We start from the raw sequence: 23,361 nt of genomic DNA, 5'->3' as shown, positions 1-23,361 counted from the left end.
TTGTTGGTGTGTCACAGGAGAGTTTGAGAAAAACTCAGAGACTTCAGTCTGAACAGGAAGTTTAAACAGGAAGTACTCAGCCTCATTCAGACGGACGTCATGAAGAAGTGAAGTCATGAAGAAGAGTTCAGTCGATTCAGAGAGAAGAAAACAGGTGAGTGTTCATCAACATTATTCTTATTATCTGACTGTTTGACTTTACTGACCTGAGAACAGACAGAACAGTTACCAAACTGATCAAAGTGTTCTAGGAAGAACGTAGAGGAACTTCCTGTGTGTCCAGTGCTGTGGACAGGAACTGAACTGTGGGTGATTCAGTTTCCACAGCAGCAGAGAAGCTGCGTGTGACGAGACTGTTGTTAATGACGAGTTTATTACAACACACACTAACGGGATGGTTAATGACACTTCTCGTGACGTGGTATCGGATGTCGGGTATCAGAATAGTTTGTGAGTACGAATGCGAGTATGCGAGGAAGGTATCGGACCGATACCCGATGCTGGTATCGGTATCAGTGCATCCCTAGTTTCTACATACACAGGCCCGAAATACACTAATATGCACAAACAGGACGTTCAGACCTACATCAGAGAGATGTCAGAGTGACACATACATGTACAGTATACACACACACACACACACACACACACACACACACACGTATACAGTATATATAGTCATGCACCCCAAGGACTTAAAGGTTTGGTATCTTGCTCAAGGGCAGTTTAGACTTCAGTAGTGCCCAAGAACTGGCACCTCTCCAGCTACCAGTCCACACTCTGTACTTACGTCCATGCAGGACTTGAACCAGTGACTCTTCAGTTCTCAAGCCAAGTCCTTAAAAACTGAGACAGACTATATATAATCTGCATTTAATCATGCACAAAGTGTTGGTAAAATATTTTACTTCAGTAAGCCAAGATAGGTTTTTCATTAAAAAGAAATGTCTTTTGTCCACAGAGAGCCTCCGTCCTGCTGTGTTTTGTGTCAAGACATCCTAAAGGATCCAGTCTGTACCAGCTGTGGACACTGGTTCTGCAGACAGTGCATCAACTCATACTGGGACCAGTTTGGTTCATCAGGAGACTCTTCCTGTCCCCAATGTGGAGAAACATCCAGCAAAGCTGGACAGCTGAGAGACAGTCAGACCAGCACTGAACAAAGTAAGACTAGACATCTGTCATCTGGACATCTGTCTGTCTTCATGTCTTCTTGTGTTGTAAAAGTCACATTTTGTGCATTTAAAGTTTTGGTGCATTTAAAATTATCTAAGCCGTCCATCTTCATTTCTTTCTCTTAATTGTTATCATTTTTTGGGTGCTGTAAAAGTAACACAATTTATATTTAGACCTGTTTTATTGTCTTACAGTGGAGTTTGATCTGCAGGAGGTTTTAGATGAACATAAGATCAGTCTGAAGACGAGATGTGAACATGTGACTGAAGGAACTGATGGAACAGGAAGTGGAACCCTCCTCAACAGGGTCTACACTGAGCTCTACATCACAGAGGGACAGAGTGAAGAGGTTAATACCCAACATGAGGTGAGACAGCTGGAGACAACGTTCAAGAAGAAGACCCTCCATGAGACTCCAATCAAGTGCCAGGACATCTTTAAAGTCTTACCTGACCAACAGAGACACATCAGAGTCGTTCTGACCAACGGCGTCGCTGGAGTTGGAAAAACCTTCTCAGTGCTGAAGTTCACTCTGGACTGGGCAGAGGGTTTGGAAAACCAAGATGTCAGTCTGGTGGTTCTGCTTTCGTTCAGGGAGCTGAACTTGATCAAAGATGAGCAGTACAGTCTTCTGAGTCTGCTCCATGTTTTCCATCCAACATTACAGAAGGTCACAGCAGAGAAGCTGGCTGTCTGTAAACTTGTGTTCATCTTTGACGGCCTGGATGAAAGCAGACTTTCACTGGATTTCAACAACAGTCAGGTTGTGTCTGATGTCACACAGAAGTCATCAGTCAACGTGCTGCTGACAAACCTCATCAAGGGGAATCTGCTTCCCTCAGCTCTCATCTGGATAACTTCCAGACCTGCAGCGGCCAATCAGATCCCTCCTTCATGTGTTGACAGGGTAACAGAAGTACGAGGCTTCACTGACGCCCAGAAGGAGGAGTACTTCAGGAGGAGGTCCAGTGATGAAGATCTGTCCAGCAGAATCATCTCACACATCAAGACATCCAGGAGCCTCCACATCATGTGTCTGATCCCAGTCTTCTGCTGGATCACTGCTACAGTTCTGGAGGACATGTTGACTACAGAGCAGAGAGGAGAGCTGCCCAAGACCCTGACTGACCTGTACTCACACTTCCTGCTGGTTCAGACAAAGAGGAAGAAGAACAAGTACCATGAGGGACATGAGACGAGTCCACAGGAGCTGATGGAGGCTGACAGGGAAGTTCTTCTGAAGCTGGGGAGGCTGGCGTTTGAACAGCTGGAGGAAGGAAACATCATGTTCTACCAAGAAGACCTGGAGCGATGTGGTCTGGATGTCACAGAGGCCTCGGTGTACTCAGGAGTTTGTACAGAGATCTTCAAAAGAGAGAGTGTGATCTTCCAGAAAACAGTCTACTGCTTTGTTCATCTGAGCGTTCAGGAGTTTCTGGCTGCAGTCTACATGTTCCACTGTTACACCAACAGGAACACACAGGTACTGGTGGACTTCCTGGGGAATGTCTACAGTAACTTAACCCTGGATGTCTTTCTGAGCAGAGCCATGAAGGAATCCCTCTACAGTAAAAATGGTCACCTGGACCTGTTTGTCCGCTTCCTTCATGGCCTCTCTCTGGAGTCCAACCAGAGACTCTTAGGAGGCCTGCTGGGTCAGACAGACAACAGTCCAGAAATCATCCAGAGAGTCATCGACAACCTGAAGGAGATGAACAGTGATCATATCTCTCCTGACAGAAGCATCAACATCTTCCACTGTCTGATGGAGATGAACGATCACTCAGTACATCAGGAGATCCAAGAGTTCCTGAAGTCAAAGAACAGATCAGAGAAGGAACTCTCTGAGATCCACTGCTCAGCTGTGGCCTACATGCTGCAGATGTCAGAGGAGGTTCTGGAGGAGTTGGACCTGACGAAGTACAACATATCATATGTTGGACTACAGAGACTCATTCCAGCTGTGAGGAACTGCAGAAAAGCAACGTAAGTCCAAATGTGATTAACATTATAAATCATTGTAGATTAGTAGTTTAGTTCTTCAAATATAAACTCTGGCCCATAAAATTATTATTATTTTTACAATAGTTCTCCACTTGTTTATTATATGAATTATTTATCAGTTGTATTTAGTCACAGATGTTCTTGGGCTCTTTCAAATGCTGAGAGAGAAACAAATGTAAATTTTTCAGTTGTTTTTTTTTATAGGTGTCAAGTTAATGAACACAGTTCTTCTATTTATTTATAATATTTCTTTCAATCTAAAGTTTATTTTTCTGCTTATCATCCTCTGGGTGATGGAGGCGACTCACAGACCTGGTTAAACACATGAGGGACTTTAGAGTCTGAGGTTTAGTCACAGCAGCATTTGATCACAACATACAGGAGTATTTTACAGTCATCAGTGAATGAAGTGATGTTATTATTACCTGAGTAGATTCTGTAAGGTGTCTTATATAATCAGACATACAGGTGATAACTGATTATGATTATGATATGTGTTCCATGACAGATTTTTTGACTGTGGACTCCGAGAGACTAACTGTGAGGCCATGGCCTCAGCTCTGAAATCAAACCCCTCCCATCTGAGAGAGCTGGACCTGAGTAACAACCCCCTGCAGGATTCAGGAGTGGAGCTGCTGTCTCCTGGACTGGAGAGTCCAAACTGTAGACTGGAGACTCTGAGGTCAGTTCACCGTCTGTGGCTTTGGAAGTTGTTTTGTATATATTCAGTTTCAGTCTTTGAGTGAGTTTTTAAATCTTTGGTTCATAAAGTTTGAGGATTTCTCTGAGAACAGATCTGAAGACATTGTTTTTTTGTCTCTGAACTGTTTCAGTGTGAGTTGCCTGTTTCTGATTTCTGCCTTCTCTCAAATATAATGGAACTAGATGACAGTCATAAATAAATTTGAAAATTTAAAACCAGAGTGTCTTTACAGAAATTGTGACCTGGTTGCTGGAGATAATCCACAGAGTTTGTTGTGAATAGTTTCATTTAGGAACTTCTAAAAGAAAGAAAGTAGTTCCTACATGAAATTGCTCACAACAAGGTCTGTGGATCTTTAAATGTTCCTTTTCTTTTTCTTTTTTTTGACTCTGAGAACTACAAGCTGAGTATCATTATTCTGGGGAGAAGGCAGACATCTGCTGGGCCTGTAACTCTAGAACAACTCACACAAAAATGATCCAGATGGATAAAGAGCTCTACAGGTCAGCAGATAATGTGTATTATGGGGTTGAACCATCCTTTTAATGTTAACATTTTTCATTGTCTGGTGTTTAGTTTTCACTTCTTATTTTGTTTGTTTCTTTTCTTTTCCATGGTTTTTGGTCTGAACCTCGTCTGTGTGTTTTTGTTCTTTTGTTCTCACTTCACACGGACTTTAACTGGAACCAACGATGTACATGTGTACAGTCTGCTCCTCTGTCTAACTGAAAGAACAATCAACACAGTTTTTAAAGAAAGAACCGACAGACATGAATGAAAAGCTTAGTAAAGGTGAAGTGATGAACTGTGATGATCTTCATGATATCAGAAGTTGATGAGGCTGCTACAGAGACACACACAGCTGCTGTGTGCATTAAACTGACAGTTCCTCTGGTTTGTTTCGTTAGTTTTTACAGTGTCGTTGTGTTAGGAAGGAGCACTTCACACTCAGTATGGACAGGAGGAATGATTACTGCCACCAGTAACTCTTTAATGTACAAACAGCATGAGGCTGTTGATTAAGACACACTGGAACAAATGTGGACATTTTAATGACATTTACCTGCTAAACTGCCAAATACAGTGAGAAGAAGCTCCTGTTATTAATGAAATAATGAAGAGTTTTTTAGTCCAACATGAGTTGATATTGATCCTCTAACTCCAGACTGGTCTGAGATCAGCAGCATGTTATTAATGTGTGTTGACATGAATAGGTGTGTGAATGTTGTGCTGACATTTGGATGATGTGTGTAGAAGTTTGACATTATGATGATCCACAATAAAACAATGACAAAGTCACTCTGCTCAGTTTAGAGAAAAGCTCATTGATTAGGACAAAATAATGTTGAGCTGCACATTTTAAACCTGAACACATCTGATTGGATTATAAATGGATTTTGATTTTCATCGTTTATTCTTTATTCAGATTGAGGGGCTGCAATTTGACAGAGATCAGCTGTTCTTCTCTGGCCTCAGCTCTGAAGTCCAACCCCTCCCATCTGACAGAGCTGGACCTGAGTGGAAACTGGAGACTGCGGGATGCAGGAGTGAAGCTGCTGTGTGATTTTCTGGAGAGTCCAGACTGTAGACTGAAGACTCTGAGGTCAGTTCACTGTGGTAGATATGATATGTTTAATTATCAAGTGAACTTAATTCATGTCACATAATTTACATCCATAAAGTTATAAACTTCTTCTGTTTAAAGCCACAGACCTTTAGACTGCAACAAAAAGTAAATAAATAATTTGCAGCAGAAAAATCTTTGTCTTTGTTCGCCACAAAGTCAGTCCTCAGCAGTGGCTGTGGGTTCGACTCCCACCCAAAACCCCTTTGCTGCATGGTGGCTGTTGTTTAAGACACAAAATATATATAAGACTCCTTTTAATGACATTTACCTGCTGAACTTCCAAAATCTAGTAAGAATAAGGACCTTTAATAAATAATATAAGTAATAATAATAATGATATAATAATCACAGTTCTTTACTGCAATATGTCTGATATTGATCCTCAAAAACACAGAAAAGCTCATTGATTAGGACATAGTAATGTTGAGCTGCACATTTAAAACACATTGAACACATATGATTGCATTTTAAATGTTTTTTTTTTTTTAAATCTTTTTAATCTTCACCGTTTATTCAGATTGAGGAGCTGCAGTTTGTCAGAGATCAGCTGTTTTTTTCTGGCCTCAGCTCTGAGGTCCAACCCCTCCCATCTGACAGAGCTGGAGCTGGGCTACAACGACCTGCAGGATTCAGGAGTGGATCTGCTGTGTGATCTTCTGGAGAGTCCACGCTGTAGCCTGGAGACTCTGAGGTCAGTAGTGAGTTGAAGTCTGTCCCTGCTTGGTCTCAGGTGGTATTTTGGACACTTCACTGATCATCCAATCAAAGATCCAGAATCACTGGGACACTGGCTGCTTTGCTAAGTGAGAGTTGAAGGTGTGAGAGGAGATTGGAGCGTTGAGTTCATTCAGGCTGAAGTCACATTTTCAGTCACTGATCGGCATCAGTGGCTCGTCCATCTGCCAGTAACATCCAGTCATATTCATACTGGTGTCCAGTGAATTAGTTCAACTGTATGACTGTTTGCTATAAATGATCACTTCATTCATGTAAGAGTATCTGAATGTATTGCTGTATATACATTTAGGTTCTCTGATGTTTACGGTTCACCAGTCACACTGACTGGAGTCCCGATGACGAGTGGTTTGAAGGACAGATCAGAGTCTCCAGGATCCAGCTGTAACTGGTCTGAAGAAAAACCTGCAGACTTCAGTGATGAACCTGGACCCTCAGACTTCAAGTAAGAATCTGTTTTAGCTGTAAACTGACCTGAAGTTCACACAAACAAATTCAATAATGTACCGTACTGTGATGATTAAAACAGCTCATTTCATTTAGTAAAATTATTGACAGCTTGTGTTTCACCCTGACCAGCCACATGTTAATGCAAATATCAGTTCTCAGATCAGTTTGTAGATGTGTTAACGACATTATTATAGATTTACAGTATATAATCATGTAGACAGTGTTGGTAAAATATTTTACTTCAGTAAGCCAAGATAGGTTTCTCATTAAAAATAAATGTCTTTGTGTCCACAGAGAGCCTGCGTCCTGCTGTGTTTTGTGTCAGGATGTCCTAAAGGATCCAGTCTGTACCAGCTGTGGACACTGGTTCTGCAGACAGTGCATCAACTCATACTGGGACCAGTCTGGTTCATCAGGAGACTCTTCCTGTCCCCAGTGTGGAGAAACATCCAGCAAAGCTGGACAGCTGAGAGACAGTCAGACCAGCACTGAACAAAGTAAGACTAGACATCTGTCATCTGGACATCTGTCTGTCTTCATGTCTTCTTGTGTTGCAACAGTCACAAATTGTGCATTTAAAGTTTTGGTGCATTTAAAACAGTCTAAGCCGTCCATCTTCATTTCTTTCTCTTAATTGTTATCATTTTTGTTTGGGTCCTGAAAAGTAACACTATTTATAATTTCACCTTTTTTTATTGTCTTACAGTGGAGTTTGATCTGCAGGAGGTTTTAGATGAACATAAGATCAGTCTGAAGACGAGATGTGAACATGTGACTGAAGGAACTGATGGAACAGGAAGTGGAACCCTCCTCAACAGGATCTACACTGAGCTCTACATCACAGAGGGACAGAGTGAAGAGGTTAATACCCAACATGAGGTGAGACAGCTGGAGACAACGTCCAAGAAGAAGACCCTCCATGAGACTCCAATCAAGTGCCAGGACATCTTTAAAGTCTTACCTGACCAACAGAGACACATCAGAGTCGTTCTGACCAACGGCGTCGCTGGAGTTGGAAAAACCTTCTCAGTGCAGAAGTTCACTCTGGACTGGGCAGAGGGTTTGGAAAACCAAGATGTCAGTCTGGTGGTTCTGCTTTCGTTCAGGGAGCTGAACTTGATCAAAGATGAGCAGTACAGTCTTCTCAGTCTGCTCCATGTTTTCCATCCAACATTACAGAAGGTCACAGCAGAGAAGCTGGCTGTCTGTAAACTTGTGTTCATCTTTGACGGCCTGGATGAAAGCAGACTTTCACTGGATTTCAACAACAGTCAGGTTGTGTCTGATGTCACACAGAAGTCATCAGTCAACGTGCTGCTGACAAACCTCATCAAGGGGAATCTGCTTCCCTCAGCTCTCATCTGGATAACTTCCAGACCTGCAGCAGCCAATCAGATCCCTCCTTCATGTGTTGACAGGGTAACAGAAGTACAAGGCTTCACTGATGACCAGAAGGAGGAGTACTTCAGGAGGAGGTTCAGTGATGAAGATCTGTCCAGCAGAATCATCTCACACATCAAGAAATCCAGGAGCCTCCACATCATGTGTCTGATCCCAGTCTTCTGCTGGATCACTGCTACAGTTCTGGAGGACATGTTGACTACAGAGCAGAGAGGAGAGCTGCCCAAGACCCTGACTGACCTGTACTCACACTTCCTGCTGGTTCAGACAAAGAGGAAGAAGAACAAGGACCATGAGGGACATGAGACGAGTCCACAGGAGCTGATGGAGGCTGACAGGGAAGTTCTTCTGAAGCTGGGGAGGCTGGCGTTTGAACATCTGGAGGAAGGAAACATCATGTTCTACCAAGAAGACCTGGAGCGATGTGGTCTGGATGTCACAGAGGCCTCGGTGTACTCAGGAGTTTGTACAGAGATCTTCAAAAGAGAGAGTGTGATCTTCCAGAAAACAGTCTACTGCTTTGTTCATCTGAGCGTTCAGGAGTTTCTGGCTGCAGTCTACATGTTCCACTGTTACACCAGCAGGAACACACAGGTACTGGTGGACTTCCTGGGGAATGTCTACAGTAACTTAACCCTGGATGTCTTTCTGAGCAGAGCCATGAAGGAATCCCTCTACAGTAAGAATGGTCACCTGGACCTGTTTGTCCGCTTCCTTCATGGCCTCTCTCTGGAGTCCAACCAGAGAGTCTTAGGAGGCCTGCTGGGTCAGACAGACAACAGTCCAGAAATCATCCGGAGAGTCATCAAGAACCTGAAGGAGATGAACAGTGATGAAATCTCTCCTGACAGAAGCATCAACATCTTCCACTGTCTGATGGAGATGAACAACTACTCAGTCCATCAGGAGATCCAAGAGTTCCTGAAGTCAGAGAACAGATCAGAGAAGAAACTCTCAGTGTTTGACTGCTCAGCTGTGGCCTACGTGCTGCAGATGTCAGAGGAGGTTCTGGAGGAGTTGGACTTGCAGAAGTACAACACATCAAAGGAGGGACGACTGAGACTGATTCCAGCTGTGAGGAACTGCAGAAAAGCAACGTAAGTCCAGATGTGATTAACATAAATTACTGTAGATTCCTGGAAACACTGGCCTATAAAATTATTATTATTCTTACAATAGTGCTCCACTTGTTTTTATATGACTTATGTATCAGTTGTATTTATCACCTCTGGGTGATGGAGGCGACTCATAGACCTGGTTAAACACATGAGGGACAAGACTGTCCTTAAAAGAAAAAAAACTATGACCAAGGACATAAAGGTCTGGTTCTCTCCCTGCAAGAATGCTTCAACTGTACCAACTGGGACATTTTTACACAGTCATGTGGTGAGGATTTGGACTCATTGGTCGATGTAACATGCTCATATGGTACCTTTTGCAGGGACATGATTATCCCATGTAAGTGTGTCAAAATAAATTCCAACAACAAACCCTTGGGTTACCAAATCAGTTTAATCATGTCTACAAAAGACGTCACTTGCTTTAAAGCAGGGAACAGCTTCTGATCTGCACTCTGCCACAAAAGAACTAAAAATTGAAATTCTACAGGGAAAGCAGAATTGTGAACTAGAATTAGAGAAACAAATGGCAGCAACAACTTGGATCAGCCTGGGTGAGTATGAAAACTATTGTAGAAATTTTATTTTTGGGGTCCAAGAACTTTGAGTTGAGCAACAATCTGGCGGGCTGGATTTTAGACTTTTTAACTAACAGGTCACAGAGAGTAAAAGTGAATGGTGTGTTCTCTGACCGAAACTACTCATTAACTGGTTCACCTCAAGGCTGTGTTCTATCACCATTATTATTTATTTTCTACAGTAGACATGACAATAGATATATAATTAAATATGCCGATGATTCAGTCATTGTCAGTCTACTGCAGGAAAATGAATCCAGCCGTGGTCCAGCGGTTGATGATTTTCTGCACTGGTGTGAGGAGTCTTACCTCCAACTTCACATCTCAAAAACAAAAGATATGGTGATTGATTTTAGGAGGAAAACCCACATGCATGATGACACTGTAGTTAAAGGGTAAACTATTGAGGTTGTGCAATCTTACAAATATCCAGGGACGGTCATTGATGACTAATTGAATTTTCAAGCTAACTGTGAAGCTGTGTGCAAAAAGGGTCAACAGCGTTTGCACTGTTTAAGGAAACTCTTGCACTTTCATATTAACTGAACTACAATGACCATGTTTTATCGTTGTTACGACCCCCAAGTTGGGCTAGGGGATGAGGGGTGTAACTTTAAATTAATTTAACTGGGAGAAAAAGGGAATGAAGGAAAACAGACAAAAATGTAAACAAAGGTTCTTTTATTAACAAATTATGCATAAAATTAGGTTACCAGATTAAAAAAAGGGGTTAACTTAACCTACTATTTTAAACGACACACACACACAAAAGACAGCAAGTGTCCATGCTAGCCAGGGAGGCTAACAAGAACACAAGCACAGAAAACGACGAGTGCCTTTGCTAGCTGGCGGGACTAGCAAAGAACATGAGGGGCACCCAAACGAGTGCCTTTGCCAACCATGGAGGTAACAAGGCACAGGAAACACAAAGACAAGTGACTTCACTAGCTGAGAGCGCTAGCAAAGCATTTGTCAACCACCACGAGTAGACTAACCTGCTGCTGCAGGATTAGACTACAGACTTGCAGACTGTAGTCTGGCGAATGGCCCTCTGGCCCTGATCGGCTGCACTCTGCAGGTTTTTAAGCACCAGGTCCTGATTGCAGAGCAGCTGCACCTGATGCCAATCACTGCAATCTGCAAGGGGGGAGGAGCAGAACCTGGGCACAGGAGAGAACAGCACCACACAGACACTGTGGCACGTAACAATCGTGCTTTTATTGAATCTGTGTTATCTTTTTCTTTGGTGTCATGGTTCGGTCATATGTCTTTAAAGGAGAGGAACGCCTTGAATCAAATAGCTAATAGTCCTCTATTATTCTATATATACATCTATATATTTGGTGAGTCTCAGTTTCTCCCAGCATCCCTGTATTCCAGGCAGTTACAGAGGATAGCTTCTTCCATTTTGAATCATGACTCCCAACCCTTACACCGGACGGAGGTACTCAGTCCTCAAATGTAAGACAAAATGTTACAGAGACAGTTTTATTCCTGCTGCCATTATTGAACTGAACAAGCTGCATTGACTGACTGCACAGGACTTATTTATTGTTATATTTATTTATGGGTTTATTTATTACTTAATTATCCGGGTTTATAAACTCATTTTAACTTTTTAACTCGGGTTTATTCAGATCTTATCTTAATGAAATTAGTGTTTTTATTGATTGCTGTATTACTTTTAGATTATTTTATGTATTTTATTTCATATTATATTTTAAATTGTGTTTTATCTATTTGGTCTTTTATTTGTGGAGCCCTGAGCCCTTTTCATTTGGTTTCTGGTTTGTTATGCTATATAGTGTTGCGGGTGTCCTGAGGTCTGTGTGTATGTATGTATGGGTGGACAACTCACTGCAAAGCAAATCTGCCCACAGGCGTGAATAAAGTAACGTGAAGCTGAACCTAAAACAAACAACAGCCAATTAAAGCACTGATAACGTGTCAGATGATGACATTAAACTGAGATGCAACTGATTTTAACAGACTGATTTCAATTCAACAACAGCTGATTATCACCAAAATGAACAAATTAAATAAAACACAAGATGGTCTGTTATTCTCCTCACAGACTTCATGTCAGGTCAGTAACGCTGTCAACAAACTAACGTGAGCGAGGTGAAGTTTGTTTATGTCACATTTTCACAGAATCAATCAGCCAGCTAATTTTATTGAAACGCTATTATGATTGTTTATTTTATTTTTATTATTATTTTTGAATTGGTTTGTGTAACTGTCATGTTGCATGAAAATTTCATAGAATTTACAACCTGCAACTAAATGCATGAAAGTTTCATTGTGCAAAGCCAGTTTAACTACTTTTTCTGTCCTTCATCTGCAAGATTAAAGCAAAACAAAGATTAAAAGTGAGCAGAAATGAGAGAGTGATGAGAATTAGTTTGATGTCAAACACAGTGAGATGTTCAACAAATCAGGAAATGTCAAACTGTTTTTACATCTAATACATGAAGTGTCTTTTTTCATCATTACAGACTTTTTGGCTGTGGACTTTCAGAGACTCACTGTGAAGTCGTGGCTTCAGCTCTGAAATCAAACCCCTCCCATCTGAGAGATCTGGAGCTGAGTCTCAACCCCCTGCAGTATTCAGGAGTGAAGCTGCTGTCTGCTGCACTGGAGAGTCCAAACTGTAGACTGGAGGCTCTGAGGTCAGTTCACCGTCTGTGGCTTTGGAAGTTGTTTTGTATGTATTCAGTTTCAGTCTGTGAGTGAGTTTTTAAATCTTTGGTTCATACAGTTTGAGGATTTCTCTGAGAACAGATCTGAAGACATTGTTTTTTGTCTCTGAATGACCGAATGGTTGTCAGAGAAATGAAAAGTACAGAAATGAACCTCGTCTGTGTGTTTTTGTTCTTTTGTTCTCACTTCACACGGACTTTAACTGGAACCAACGATGTACATGTGTACAGTCTGCTCCTCTGTCTAACTGAAAGAACAATCAACACAGTTTTTAAAGAGAGAACCGACAGACATGAATGAAAAGCTCAGTAGAGGTGAAGTGATGAACTGTGATGATCTTCATGATATCAGAAGTTGATGAGGCTGCTACAGAGACACACACAGCTGCTGTGTGCATTAAACTGACAGTTCCTCTGGTTTGTTTCGTTAGTTTTTACAGTGTCGTTGTGTTAGGAAGGAGCACTTCACACTCAGTATGGACAGGAGGAATGATTACTGCCACCAGTAACTCTTTAATGTACAAACAGCATGAGGCTGTTGTTTAAGACACACTGGAACAAATGTGGACATTTTAATGACATTTACCTGCTAAACTGCCAAATACAGTGAGAAGAAGCTCCTGTTATTAATGAAATAATGAAGAGTTTTTTAGTCCAACATGAGTTGATATTGATCCTCTAACTCCAGACTGGTCTGAGATCAGCAGCATGTTATTAATGTGTGTTGACATGAACAGGTGTGTGAATGTTGTGCTGACATTTGGATGATGTGTGTAGAAGTTTGACATTATGATGATCCACAATAAAACAATGACAAAGTCACTCTGCTCAGTTTAGAGAAAAGTTCATTGATTAGGACAAAATAATGTTGAGCTGCACATTTTAAACCTGAACACATCTGATTGGATTATAAATGGATTTTGATTTTCATCGTTTATTCTTTATTCAGATTGAGGTTTTGCTGGTTGTCAAAGATCAGCTGTTCTTCTCTGGCCTCAGCTCTGAAGTCCAACCCCTCCCATCTGAGAGAGCTGGACCTGAGTGGAAACTGGAGACTGCGGGATGCAGGAGTGAAGCTGCTGTGTGATTTTCTGAAGAGTCCACGCTGTAGACTGAAGACTCTGAGGTCAGTTCACTGTATTAGCCATTGAATCTAATTTAATTTCATACATAACTTATTTCCATAAAGTTATAAACTTCATTTTGTTCATATTTTCATGTTTCAGTCACAGAAGACTTCTGTTTCTTAAAGAAACTGTAGAAAAATGTCCACTGATAGTTGTTACAGTAAATACATTTTTTGATAAATATTCACATGTGGACGAATCCTTTTAATGACATTTACCTGCTAAACTGCCAAATACAGTAAGAAGAAGCTCCTGTAATTAATTGAATACTAGTAATAATACAATAATATAATAATCACAGACATTTATTGCACATTTTAAACCTGAACACATCTGATTGGATTATAAATGGATTTTTACCTTCATCATTTATTCTTTGTTCAGATTGATTAACTGCAGTTTGTCAGAGATCAGCTGTTCTTCTCTGGCCTCAGCTCTGAAGTCCAACCCCTCCCATCTGACAGATCTGGACCTGAGCTTCAACAACCTGCAGGATGCAGGAGTGAAGCTGCTGTGTGATTTTCTGAAGAGTCCAAACTGCAGACTGAAGACTCTGAGGTCAGTTCACTGTGGTAGAGATAATATGTTTAATTAATAATTGAATCTAATTCATGTCCACACATAACTTACATCCACAGAGTTACAAACTACTTTTGTTCATATTTTCATGTTTCTTGAACTACATTTAGTCGTCAATCACAAACGACTTCTATTCCTTAAAGAAACTGTAGAAAATATTCACTGTTAGTTGTTAAAGTCAATTAATGTTTATAAGTTTTTGGTACATTCACAAATAATGTCCAACCATTGATAATGATCCTTCAGAACACACACACACACACACACACACACACACACACACACACACACACACACACACACACACACACACACACACACACACATTATGATAATCCACTATAACACAATAGTACATAGTAATGTTGACCTTCAGGCTGCAGCGATTCCTTTTGTACCTCAGTATTCTTACTAAAAAGGTAAATTGAAGTAAATGATTTGTCTTAAGGTTTTGTTTATGGCTACTGGCACTCGGTATTAAACGGACCCTGGGGCTGAACGCAGGCAGTGATGATGTGATCATCAGAGGGACGAGGACAGAGGACAGGCTGAATGAGACCGACTGATGAAACGTCACTCAGTATTTTGATGTCAGGAATATGATTTGGATTATTGACATTTTAGATTGATTTCCAGTGAGATATTAATGAGTTTATATTGTAAACGTTGTTGCTCCTCTAGTTATTGTTCTAAAAATATTAAATTCTAATTCTGTTCTGAATTCATTATTTTTTTATTTACATCATATTATAAAAATATTTCATAATGAAAAAATACAGATCAGAGTATCATTAAAGTACAATAAAAGAATAGAAGCACTGTCAGGACTCTTTTGTGGCTTTACATTTTACAGTGTTGTGTCTAATGTTATGTGACACTTTTAAAAACACGTCATGTTGAAGAACAGAACACTTGTTCTCTTTAAATCCTATAATATTAAAGTACAGTGAAATTTAACACAACAACCAATTCATTTTCAGGAGGATGTCAGCACTAAAATGTGTGTCTGCAGTGTTTATAGAGTCGGTTCTGACCTGAGATCAGATCCCAGGTGAGAAAATATCAGTAAACACCAGAATTTTTTTTTTTTTTGAACATTTTGAAGAAGAAGTTTCCTCTTAAGAACAGTTGGTGAATGGTAGTAGTGAATAGTAATGTTGAGCTTCACATTTAAAGGATGAACACGTCTGTAAATGGATTTTTATCTTCATCATTTATTCTTTGTTCAGATTGATTAACTGCAGGTTGTCAGAGATCAGCTGTGCTTCTCTGGTCTCAGCTCTGAGGTCCAACCCCTCCCATCTGACAGATCTGGACCTGAGTGAGAACTTCGACCTGCAGGATTCAGGAGTGGATCTGCTGTGTGATCTTCTGGAGAGTCCACGCTGTAGCCTGGAGACTCTGAGGTCAGTAGTGAGTTGAAGTCTGTCCCTGCTGATGAACCCATTTGTTGGTCTCAGGTGGTATTTTGGACACTTCACTGATCATCCAATCAAAGATCCAGAATCACTGGGACACTGGCTGCTTTGCTAAGTGAGAGTTGAAGGTGTGAGAGGAGATTGGAGCGTTGAGTTCATTCAGGCTGAAGTCACATTTTCAGTCACTGATCGGCATCAGTGGCTCGTCCATCTACCAGTAACATCCAGTCATATTCATACTGGTGTCCAGTGAATTAGTTCAACTGTATGACTGTTTGCTATAAATGATCACTTCATTCATGTAAGAGTATCTGAATGTATTCCTGTATATACGTCGATGTTCTTCAGAGTTGAAGGTTTTCCGATCACACTGACTGGAGTCCCGATGACGAGTGGTTTGAAGGACAGATCAGAGTCTCCAGGATCCAGCTGTAACTGGTCTGAAGAAAAACCTGCAGACTTCAGTGATGAACCTGGACCCTCAGACGTAAAGTAAGAATCTGTTTTAGCTGTAAACTGACCTGAAGTGTTCACACAAACAAATTCAATAATGTACCGTACTGTGATGATTAAAACCCTTCACCCTGACCAGCCACATGTTAATGCAAATATCAGTTCTCAGATCAGTTTGTAGCCATATTAGCAACATGACTTTAGATTTAATGTAGCAGAATCTGTCTGTCAGTCCGTCTATACGTCACTTTGGTCCAGACTGAAATATTTCAACAAGTATGTGATGAAATGTGGTTCAGACCTTCAGGTTCCCCTCAGGATGAATTGTAACAATGTTAGAGATCCTCTGACTTCACATCTAGCGCCACCATCAGGACAACATTCAAATGTGTCTTTGACAAAGTGGACTAAACCACACCATTATGTACCTGTTCATTTCCCTTTCCAGACTTCTCACTGTTTGATGAGAATGTCCTCGTAGCTGGATTGTAAAATCCTGATGGACAGAGGACAGTTTGGTCCTGGTTGTGTTTGGTTTGGAGAAGAGAAGGCCGCTAACTGAGTCTGATCATTTTAACTGTGTTCATCCTTGATAACTGCTGGATGTGTGTTTCTTCCTACAGACTGGACGACAGAGAAAACACAGCTACACCTGACAGACATGAAAGACGTGAGTAAAAGTCCTCTGGAAAATCTTAAAGAGACGTAAAATGTTATTAAAGCAGATCTGGAAGATTGTCTGCTGTTTGCTTCGTGGAACAGGTTCATCCCAGGAACCACAGAGGATGTTCTGCTTTGTTCTCGTCTGTTCTGAGTGTTGATGATGAGAGATGAAGTCTTACAGCTGTGCTGTCTCACTGCAGGGACGTCTTGAATCTCAGTCCTTGTTATTTGGTCTAAACTTGGTCTCAACTCTCTTTGGACCTGCTCTCGACTTAAACATGTCTGAACGTTTCACATGATGTTTTCTACATTTTGACTTTATTGGAGGGTTTTGAAGTCCTGTTACAAAGAGCCCTGACCAGTCTTGAACTGGGGACGTTGCTGTTCCAGGTTTATGAATGTTGTATCACCAGGATGTCCAAAAGTGAGTTTGACATCTGCTGTGTGTCTTCTTCTCCCCATGTGATGCCTCTAATCACCCACCAGATGTGTCCACATCAACCCCAAACCTGGATGTGTGTGAGGATGAAGAGGATCAGCTGTGTCCTGATGATCCAGAGAGCTTGAAGCAGCAGCAGCTCGTGTGTCCAGAGGTTCTCCACTCAAATGTCAGTTTTTCACTTGAACTTTTTGATTCATCTGTCAGTGATCAGACTCTGGTTCCTCCAGTGTTTCATATTTCTTATCTTCTAAATTCTATGAATATGAAACTATGAGCTTCTGTCCGACACAGTCCTGCAGGCTTCAGCATCGTTTCACTGAACAACAATAATAATAATAATAATAATAATAATAATAATATTTTAGTCATTTTGATGAGAGATAATGAAGTGAATAAAAAGTAAAGAGTGAATGTAGAGTAGAAAGTGAAGCAGTGAGGATCCTGTCACCTGAGTTCAGTGGTCAGTTTCTGTTCTAATTATCTCTCCAGTCCAGTTTAATTCACTCATTTTGAGCCTTTTTCAATTTTAGGAGAAGTTAAGTTTCACACCTGAACTGCTGACTGAAGCTGGAAAGACTTCATACAGGTAACCAAAACATAAAACAACAAAATACTTCAACCGAGTCGACTCCTTTCAGTTGTTACACTTCAACCTGCGTTTCACCTCCTTTCAGCACTTCACCTTTAATTCAAAGTTCAACCTTTTCAGTTCAGCTCATTTCAGTGATGAAGGTGTCATAATCTTAATCTGAACACTTGTCCCATGATCTCTCTCCCACACACACCTCAGACAACACATTTCAAGCTTAAGACTGACTTTTGAGTTTCACTGTCGTTTCCTTTCAGTGCTCAGTTTCACACTTTGAACTTTTAACATTCATCCTCTTCATTCTCCTGCATGAAGCCTGATTTTAGCCTCTAATCGATCACCACTGACTGTAACCAATATTGATAACTGTGATAAATTCAAATAAACAATTCCACAAAAGTTGGAACGTTGTGTGAAACATAAATAAAATAAAAAACTTTTCAGCCTACAGCTCTGGAAAAAATGAAGAGATCACTCTGACAAATGTTTCTTCAGTCAGCATCTCTCCACGTTTGACAGTCAGTCCATTCCAGTGTTTGATGGATTCCAACACAAACTTAATGAGACACTGATCAGATGATCACCTGAACCAAATCTGATTTATGAGGAAGATTATAAAAACCACTGCGTTGATTAAAGATTGACATTATCCCACCAATATTGATTTATAAACTCTTCCTTAGTTAAAATATTAGTATTGTGTTGTTTGAAAATGAATATGAACGTGTTTTCTTTGCTTTATTCGAGGTCTGAAAACACTGCATCTTTTTTGATATTTTGACCAGTTGTCATTTTCTGCCAATAAATGCACTAAATGTCAATATTTTAATTTCAGATTTGAGAGAAATGTTGTCAGCAGTTTATAGAATAAAACAAAAATGTTCATTTTACTCAAACACATACCTGTAAGTAGTAAAACCAGAGAAACGGATCATTTTGCAGTGGTTTCTAATTTTTTTGCAGAGCTGTATATTCAACTGAATACAGAACAAATATAAGATATTTAATGTTCAACCTGATAAACTTTATTGTTTTTGTAAATATTCACTCATTCTGAAATTGATGCCTGCAACATGTGTCAATAAAGTTGGTTCAGGAGCAACAAAAGACTGAAAGTAGTGGAACGCTCCAAAAACAGCTGTTTGGAACGTTCCACAGGTGAACAGGTGAGCTGGTAACAGGTGACAGGATCATGATTGGGTATTAAAGGGACGTCCTGGAAAGACTCAGTGGTTCACAGCATGGATGGGGTCAGATTCACCACTTTATGAAAAACTACAAACAGTTAAGAACGTTTGTCGACACAAAACTGCAGGAATTTATAGATTTCACCATCAATAATCCATAATATCATTAAAAGATTCAGAGAATCCAGAGAAATCTCTGAGAACCAACAGACTGTCTGTGACCTTCGACCTCTCAGGCAGCACTGCATTAAAACCCACAGTACAGCGGAGGTTTCACAGAAGGACCTAAAGCTTCTTAATTACTGTCGTTCATCTGGAGGATCAATCACCAATCACAGGAAAACTGACGTTTAGAAGTTTCACCTGGTGGTTCAGGTGATCAGAGGAGTATCTGCTCTGTAAAGATGTAAAACTGAAGGCTCCATGTTCTCTACACCCCCGACTTATTTATGAACTGTGCTGAATTTGTGTCAGATCTTGTTGTTGTGTGACGCCTGATCAATCACCTGATTGATCAGTGATCTGTTGGATGATTGGATGGATTTCAGAGTTCAGAGTTTGCAGGTTGTGACTGTGCAGAGAAGAAGATTAAATCATGAAAAACACGACGTACGAGCTGAATAACAACTCAGAGCGTCTCAACAGATCATGTGACCAGCAGGCTGAAAGCTTGTTGTAATCAGCCCGTCTGTGTCCCGCAGGTTCAGGTGTCCTGGTCCAGGTGTGTTCCAGTGTGCTTTGACTGGACTGGTGTTTGTTGTGGCTCGGGAGGCGGAGCTACTCTACTGGACTGTCCAATGGGATGAGAGTCTCCTCCAATCAGCTGGGAAGACGCCTGCAGGGCTGCTGTTTGATATCAAGTGTTCAGAGGAAGCTGCTGTCTGTCAGCTCCGCTTCCCACACTGTGAAATTATGGACGGTGAGGACTTTATTATGATAAACAATGATAAAACTCTGAAGGCCTGTTAGCGCCCCCTACAGGCTGCAGAGGACATGCTGCAGGGAAATATGACTTACATAATATCTTGTTGTTACGGTCCCCATACAAACAATGAAACACACGGCTCAATAGGGGTAGGAGGCAGTAACATATGAAGAAGGACGCCACAACAAAATATAACGTTTTACCCACAAGCTTTATTTATTAACCCAAAGTACTAAACGAAAGCACAAACAAACTAAAGGGGAAACAAAGAAGGACTGGAGATCCCGGCCAAAAAGAACAAAAGAGAGAAGACGCTGGGCCGACCACGCAGTGGGCCGTCGCTCCCAGCGTCTCCCCCTAAACTACCTAAAAGGAAACTAAACCTAAAGTAGAGAGAGACAGATAACGTAACTGCCGGTAATCTCCAGCCCAAACTAACACAACAAAAGAAAACAACAAAACCCCAGCACCTAAGCATGCACAGGGGAAAAACTGCTTGGGGAGGAAAAAAACAAGGAGGAAGGGAAAAACTCCTTCCTACCTGACCAGGTGTCTGTGCCATGTGCCATGCCCCGCGTCTCTCTCCACTTCCTGTCCCTCTTATCCCCTCCTCCTCTCCCTACCTGAGTGCCGATTGCACTCAGGTGCGCAGCAGGCAGAGGGAGGAGGGAGACAAGCCGGACAGAGAGAGTGAGAGAGCAGGCTGCTGAAACATGTCATGGCAAACAGAATCTCTAAAAAATTAGAAAGTTACTTTTCAGTAAAAATGAATGGTGGAAGAGGAAGAGTTTTTTTTTTGACACTTTCCACTTGTCTTCAGTTTGGACTCGTAGTTCCCCCGGGCCATCGATCCCCTCCAGACAGGGTCAAGAACACAATCCCTCACTGGCTTCTCATCCACCAACACTGATCACTGTGTTCAATAAATTTGATCAACTTGGGCAACAGTTTAATTGTTCAATAACTAGACTTGGTGTCCTGTAAATCCACTACAGTGAGGACTAACTTTGTACTGAGGTTGTTATCAGTAAAAAAAAAAGTTGAACCTCTCTGTTTTCACAGAGCCGCTGCCTGATGGTCTGCTGTCTGTCGTCCACATCACTGATGATGGAATGAGCGTCCTCGAGCCGCTGGAGATCACAGACACTCATGTGGTTGTCAAAGTCCCTCACCTGTCTCTCTTAGGCCTGGTCTGGGACATTGTCAAGAGGTTGTGGACGAACCCAGTTTGGGGACAAGTTCTGCTGTTCCTCGGACAACCAAACCCCAGAACACAGAGGCAGAAACTCAATGTGTTTCTTCTGCCGAGCAACATCAATCTGAACGAGGTAAAACTTCATGTTACAACTGTCTGTACAAACCTGCTTAAAGTTCCTAACTTTTGAAGGCTGTCTTGAAAATCCAGTCAGCTGTCCAACTGAAGACCGAACAGTCTGTTCTGGCTGTACTCATTCTGTTCATGCTGACCATCTTGAGTGATGGCTGTACGCTCGAACGTAAGTCTTAAAATGTTCTGATCTCTTTAAAGGTCAGAAAACAACATCAATATTCTGTGAACATTGAGGCTCCTTCCTCGTGTAAACTCATCCAAGATCAGAGTTACAGTCTTCAGTGTCCTCAGGCCATCAAAATACAGCCTAAGGTGAGTATTTTAAATAAAAGTATTTGTTAGTGCTCTAACATGCTGACACAATCCGTCAAACTGCTGTTGCTTCATTTCTGTTGCATGGTACGGCCTGACTCAACTCGTCTCATCAGGGTTAACACCTGGCAGGGGTGGGAGTAAGCTACACAAGTCACAAGTCTTAACCCTTAAGTCTCAAGCAAGTCCCAAGTTGCTGTGGTGAGAATCAAGCAATACAAGTCAAGTCCTTGCTGCAGGTCAAGCGAGCCTCAAGTCCTTAAATTTGTGACTTCAGTCTGACTCGAGTGCAGTCATGTCTCGAGTCCCCCACCTCCGGTATTTTATTTAGTATCACCTCAGCTTAGGTTCTAAACAAGCTGAGTTTACAGTAAAGGGGGACGTGAAATCACAAAGTCTGATTCCCTCAACCAGCCAACAAACTCCTGCTGTAGTTTATTGATGAAGTCCAGACATATGAAGGACATCAGCGCAGCTCCTTTTAGTGAGTGCAGTGAGTAAGAGAGCTGAAGACGGTGAATGAAAAGGTGAGCAGTGAATTCTGCAGGTTTCAGGTTGTCCATCAATAAAAGTTTTGAAGAAAATGGAAAAATGCATATAAATATAAAGTGAGTCAAGCCGTACCATACGGTGATTATCTTTAATACTGTAGAGATACTAACACTTTGGTTTTCAGAAGGCAGAGTTTTTCCTGGGTTTTGGACCAAATTACCACCCGACGTTTGAGATCCGCCTGCCTACGAACACAGGAGAAGCGACTTTAGCGGTTCATGACCAAACACAGATGGAGGTCTGGGAGCATGACGTTGACCTGATGGGTAAACTCTTCATCCACCTGACAGAACAACAGAGAACAGCAGAACAGAGTGACAGTTACTGAGAACGTTTGTGACTTTGTGTTGTTGTGTCTGAGCAGTCGGAGGTTTGTGTTACTGAACTCTTTGTTCTGCTCGTCCTTTAGATCCGGCTCTACATCAAGAACATCCACCGAGGCCTCCCATTGGCTCACCACAGAGCATGTTGTCATCGGCTCGGTCACAGTTTGTCTCTTCGGTGTCTGACCCGATTCTAAACCAGCTGCTGGACCGACTTCTAGAACGGGGCGTTATAGATCAAGAAGAGATGGATTCAGCCAGAACCAGAAGCAGGGCTGACAAGGCTCGAGCTGTGATCGACATGGTGCGAAACAAAGGAACACGAGCCAGTTCATCCCTGATTGAGGACTTCAGCAGGTTGGATCCACACCTTTCTGAAACACTGCAGTGGAACTGAAGCAGAAATGAGACTCTGGGCGACCTGGTAGAACTCGGGTGGTAGAACGTGGGTCCCATGTACTGAAGCTGTTCCGCTGCCGCCTGCAGCTCTTTGCTGCCCACTTCCTGTCATATCTTCAGCTGTCCTTCCTGAAAAAAGGCATAAAAATGGCAAAATGAAGAAATGAAACAAGATGAAAGAGACGTCCATACACAGAAATCATATCCACCATTTTGTAGATTTTTACTCTCAACAGAAAACTTGTGTTTCTGTCGAATCCTGGCTCCTGATTCAGAAAACAGCTTCAGTGAAAAGTTTGTTAAGCCTGAGATGAGGGAAACTTCTGAAACTTTCTGTTTCAGCAGCAGAGATAACTTTAACCTGTGGATCAGTTACCATGGTAACTGACTCTGTGAAGCTAAGCTGCTCTCTGATTCGTCCCCTCTGTGGAGCCTGAAGCAGCTGTCTGACACACCGTCTCATTTCCTCGTTCATACAGTCGATGTCAAAGCTCAGAGCAGAACACATTCATCTGCACAAGTTTACGTCTTTAGCAACATCAGTATCAGTTCATTACCTGAGGACTGTCTT

General features: G+C 41.5%; 2 protein-coding genes across 2 annotated transcripts; both read left to right on the top strand.

Moving 5' to 3' along the window:
• The first annotated feature begins 1,399 nt into the window (after positions 1-1,399).
• Positions 1,400-17,171, top strand: LOC146307931 (NACHT, LRR and PYD domains-containing protein 12-like). The gene is given in 13 exon segments (XM_084710425.1): positions 1,400-3,162; positions 3,689-3,862; positions 5,310-5,486; positions 6,028-6,240; positions 6,538-6,690; positions 6,990-7,223; positions 7,361-9,193; positions 12,288-12,472; positions 13,311-13,617; positions 14,003-14,176; positions 15,427-15,603; positions 15,964-16,107; positions 16,517-17,171. Coding segments are annotated over 13 exon segments (4,743 nt in total). The 5' UTR covers positions 1,400-2,206; the 3' UTR covers positions 16,533-17,171.
• LOC146307930 (NACHT, LRR and PYD domains-containing protein 1-like) lies at positions 17,166-23,361 on the top strand (the record flags this gene model as incomplete). Its single annotated transcript, XM_084710424.1, has 7 exons — positions 17,166-17,339; positions 17,704-17,759; positions 19,651-19,868; positions 20,937-21,202; positions 21,403-21,516; positions 22,193-22,334; positions 22,478-23,361. Coding segments are annotated over 7 exons (1,281 nt in total), but the record flags the coding sequence as incomplete, so codon positions are not given.

The sequence above is a fragment of the Lutjanus erythropterus genome, chromosome 21 (genome assembly GCF_056507025.1).
Source record: "Lutjanus erythropterus isolate fLutEry1 chromosome 21, fLutEry1.hap2, whole genome shotgun sequence".
NCBI lineage: Eukaryota > Metazoa > Chordata > Actinopteri > Lutjaniformes > Lutjanidae > Lutjanus > Lutjanus erythropterus.
Note: the sequence above shows the minus strand (reverse complement) of the source record. Positions and strands in the feature narration are given on the sequence as shown.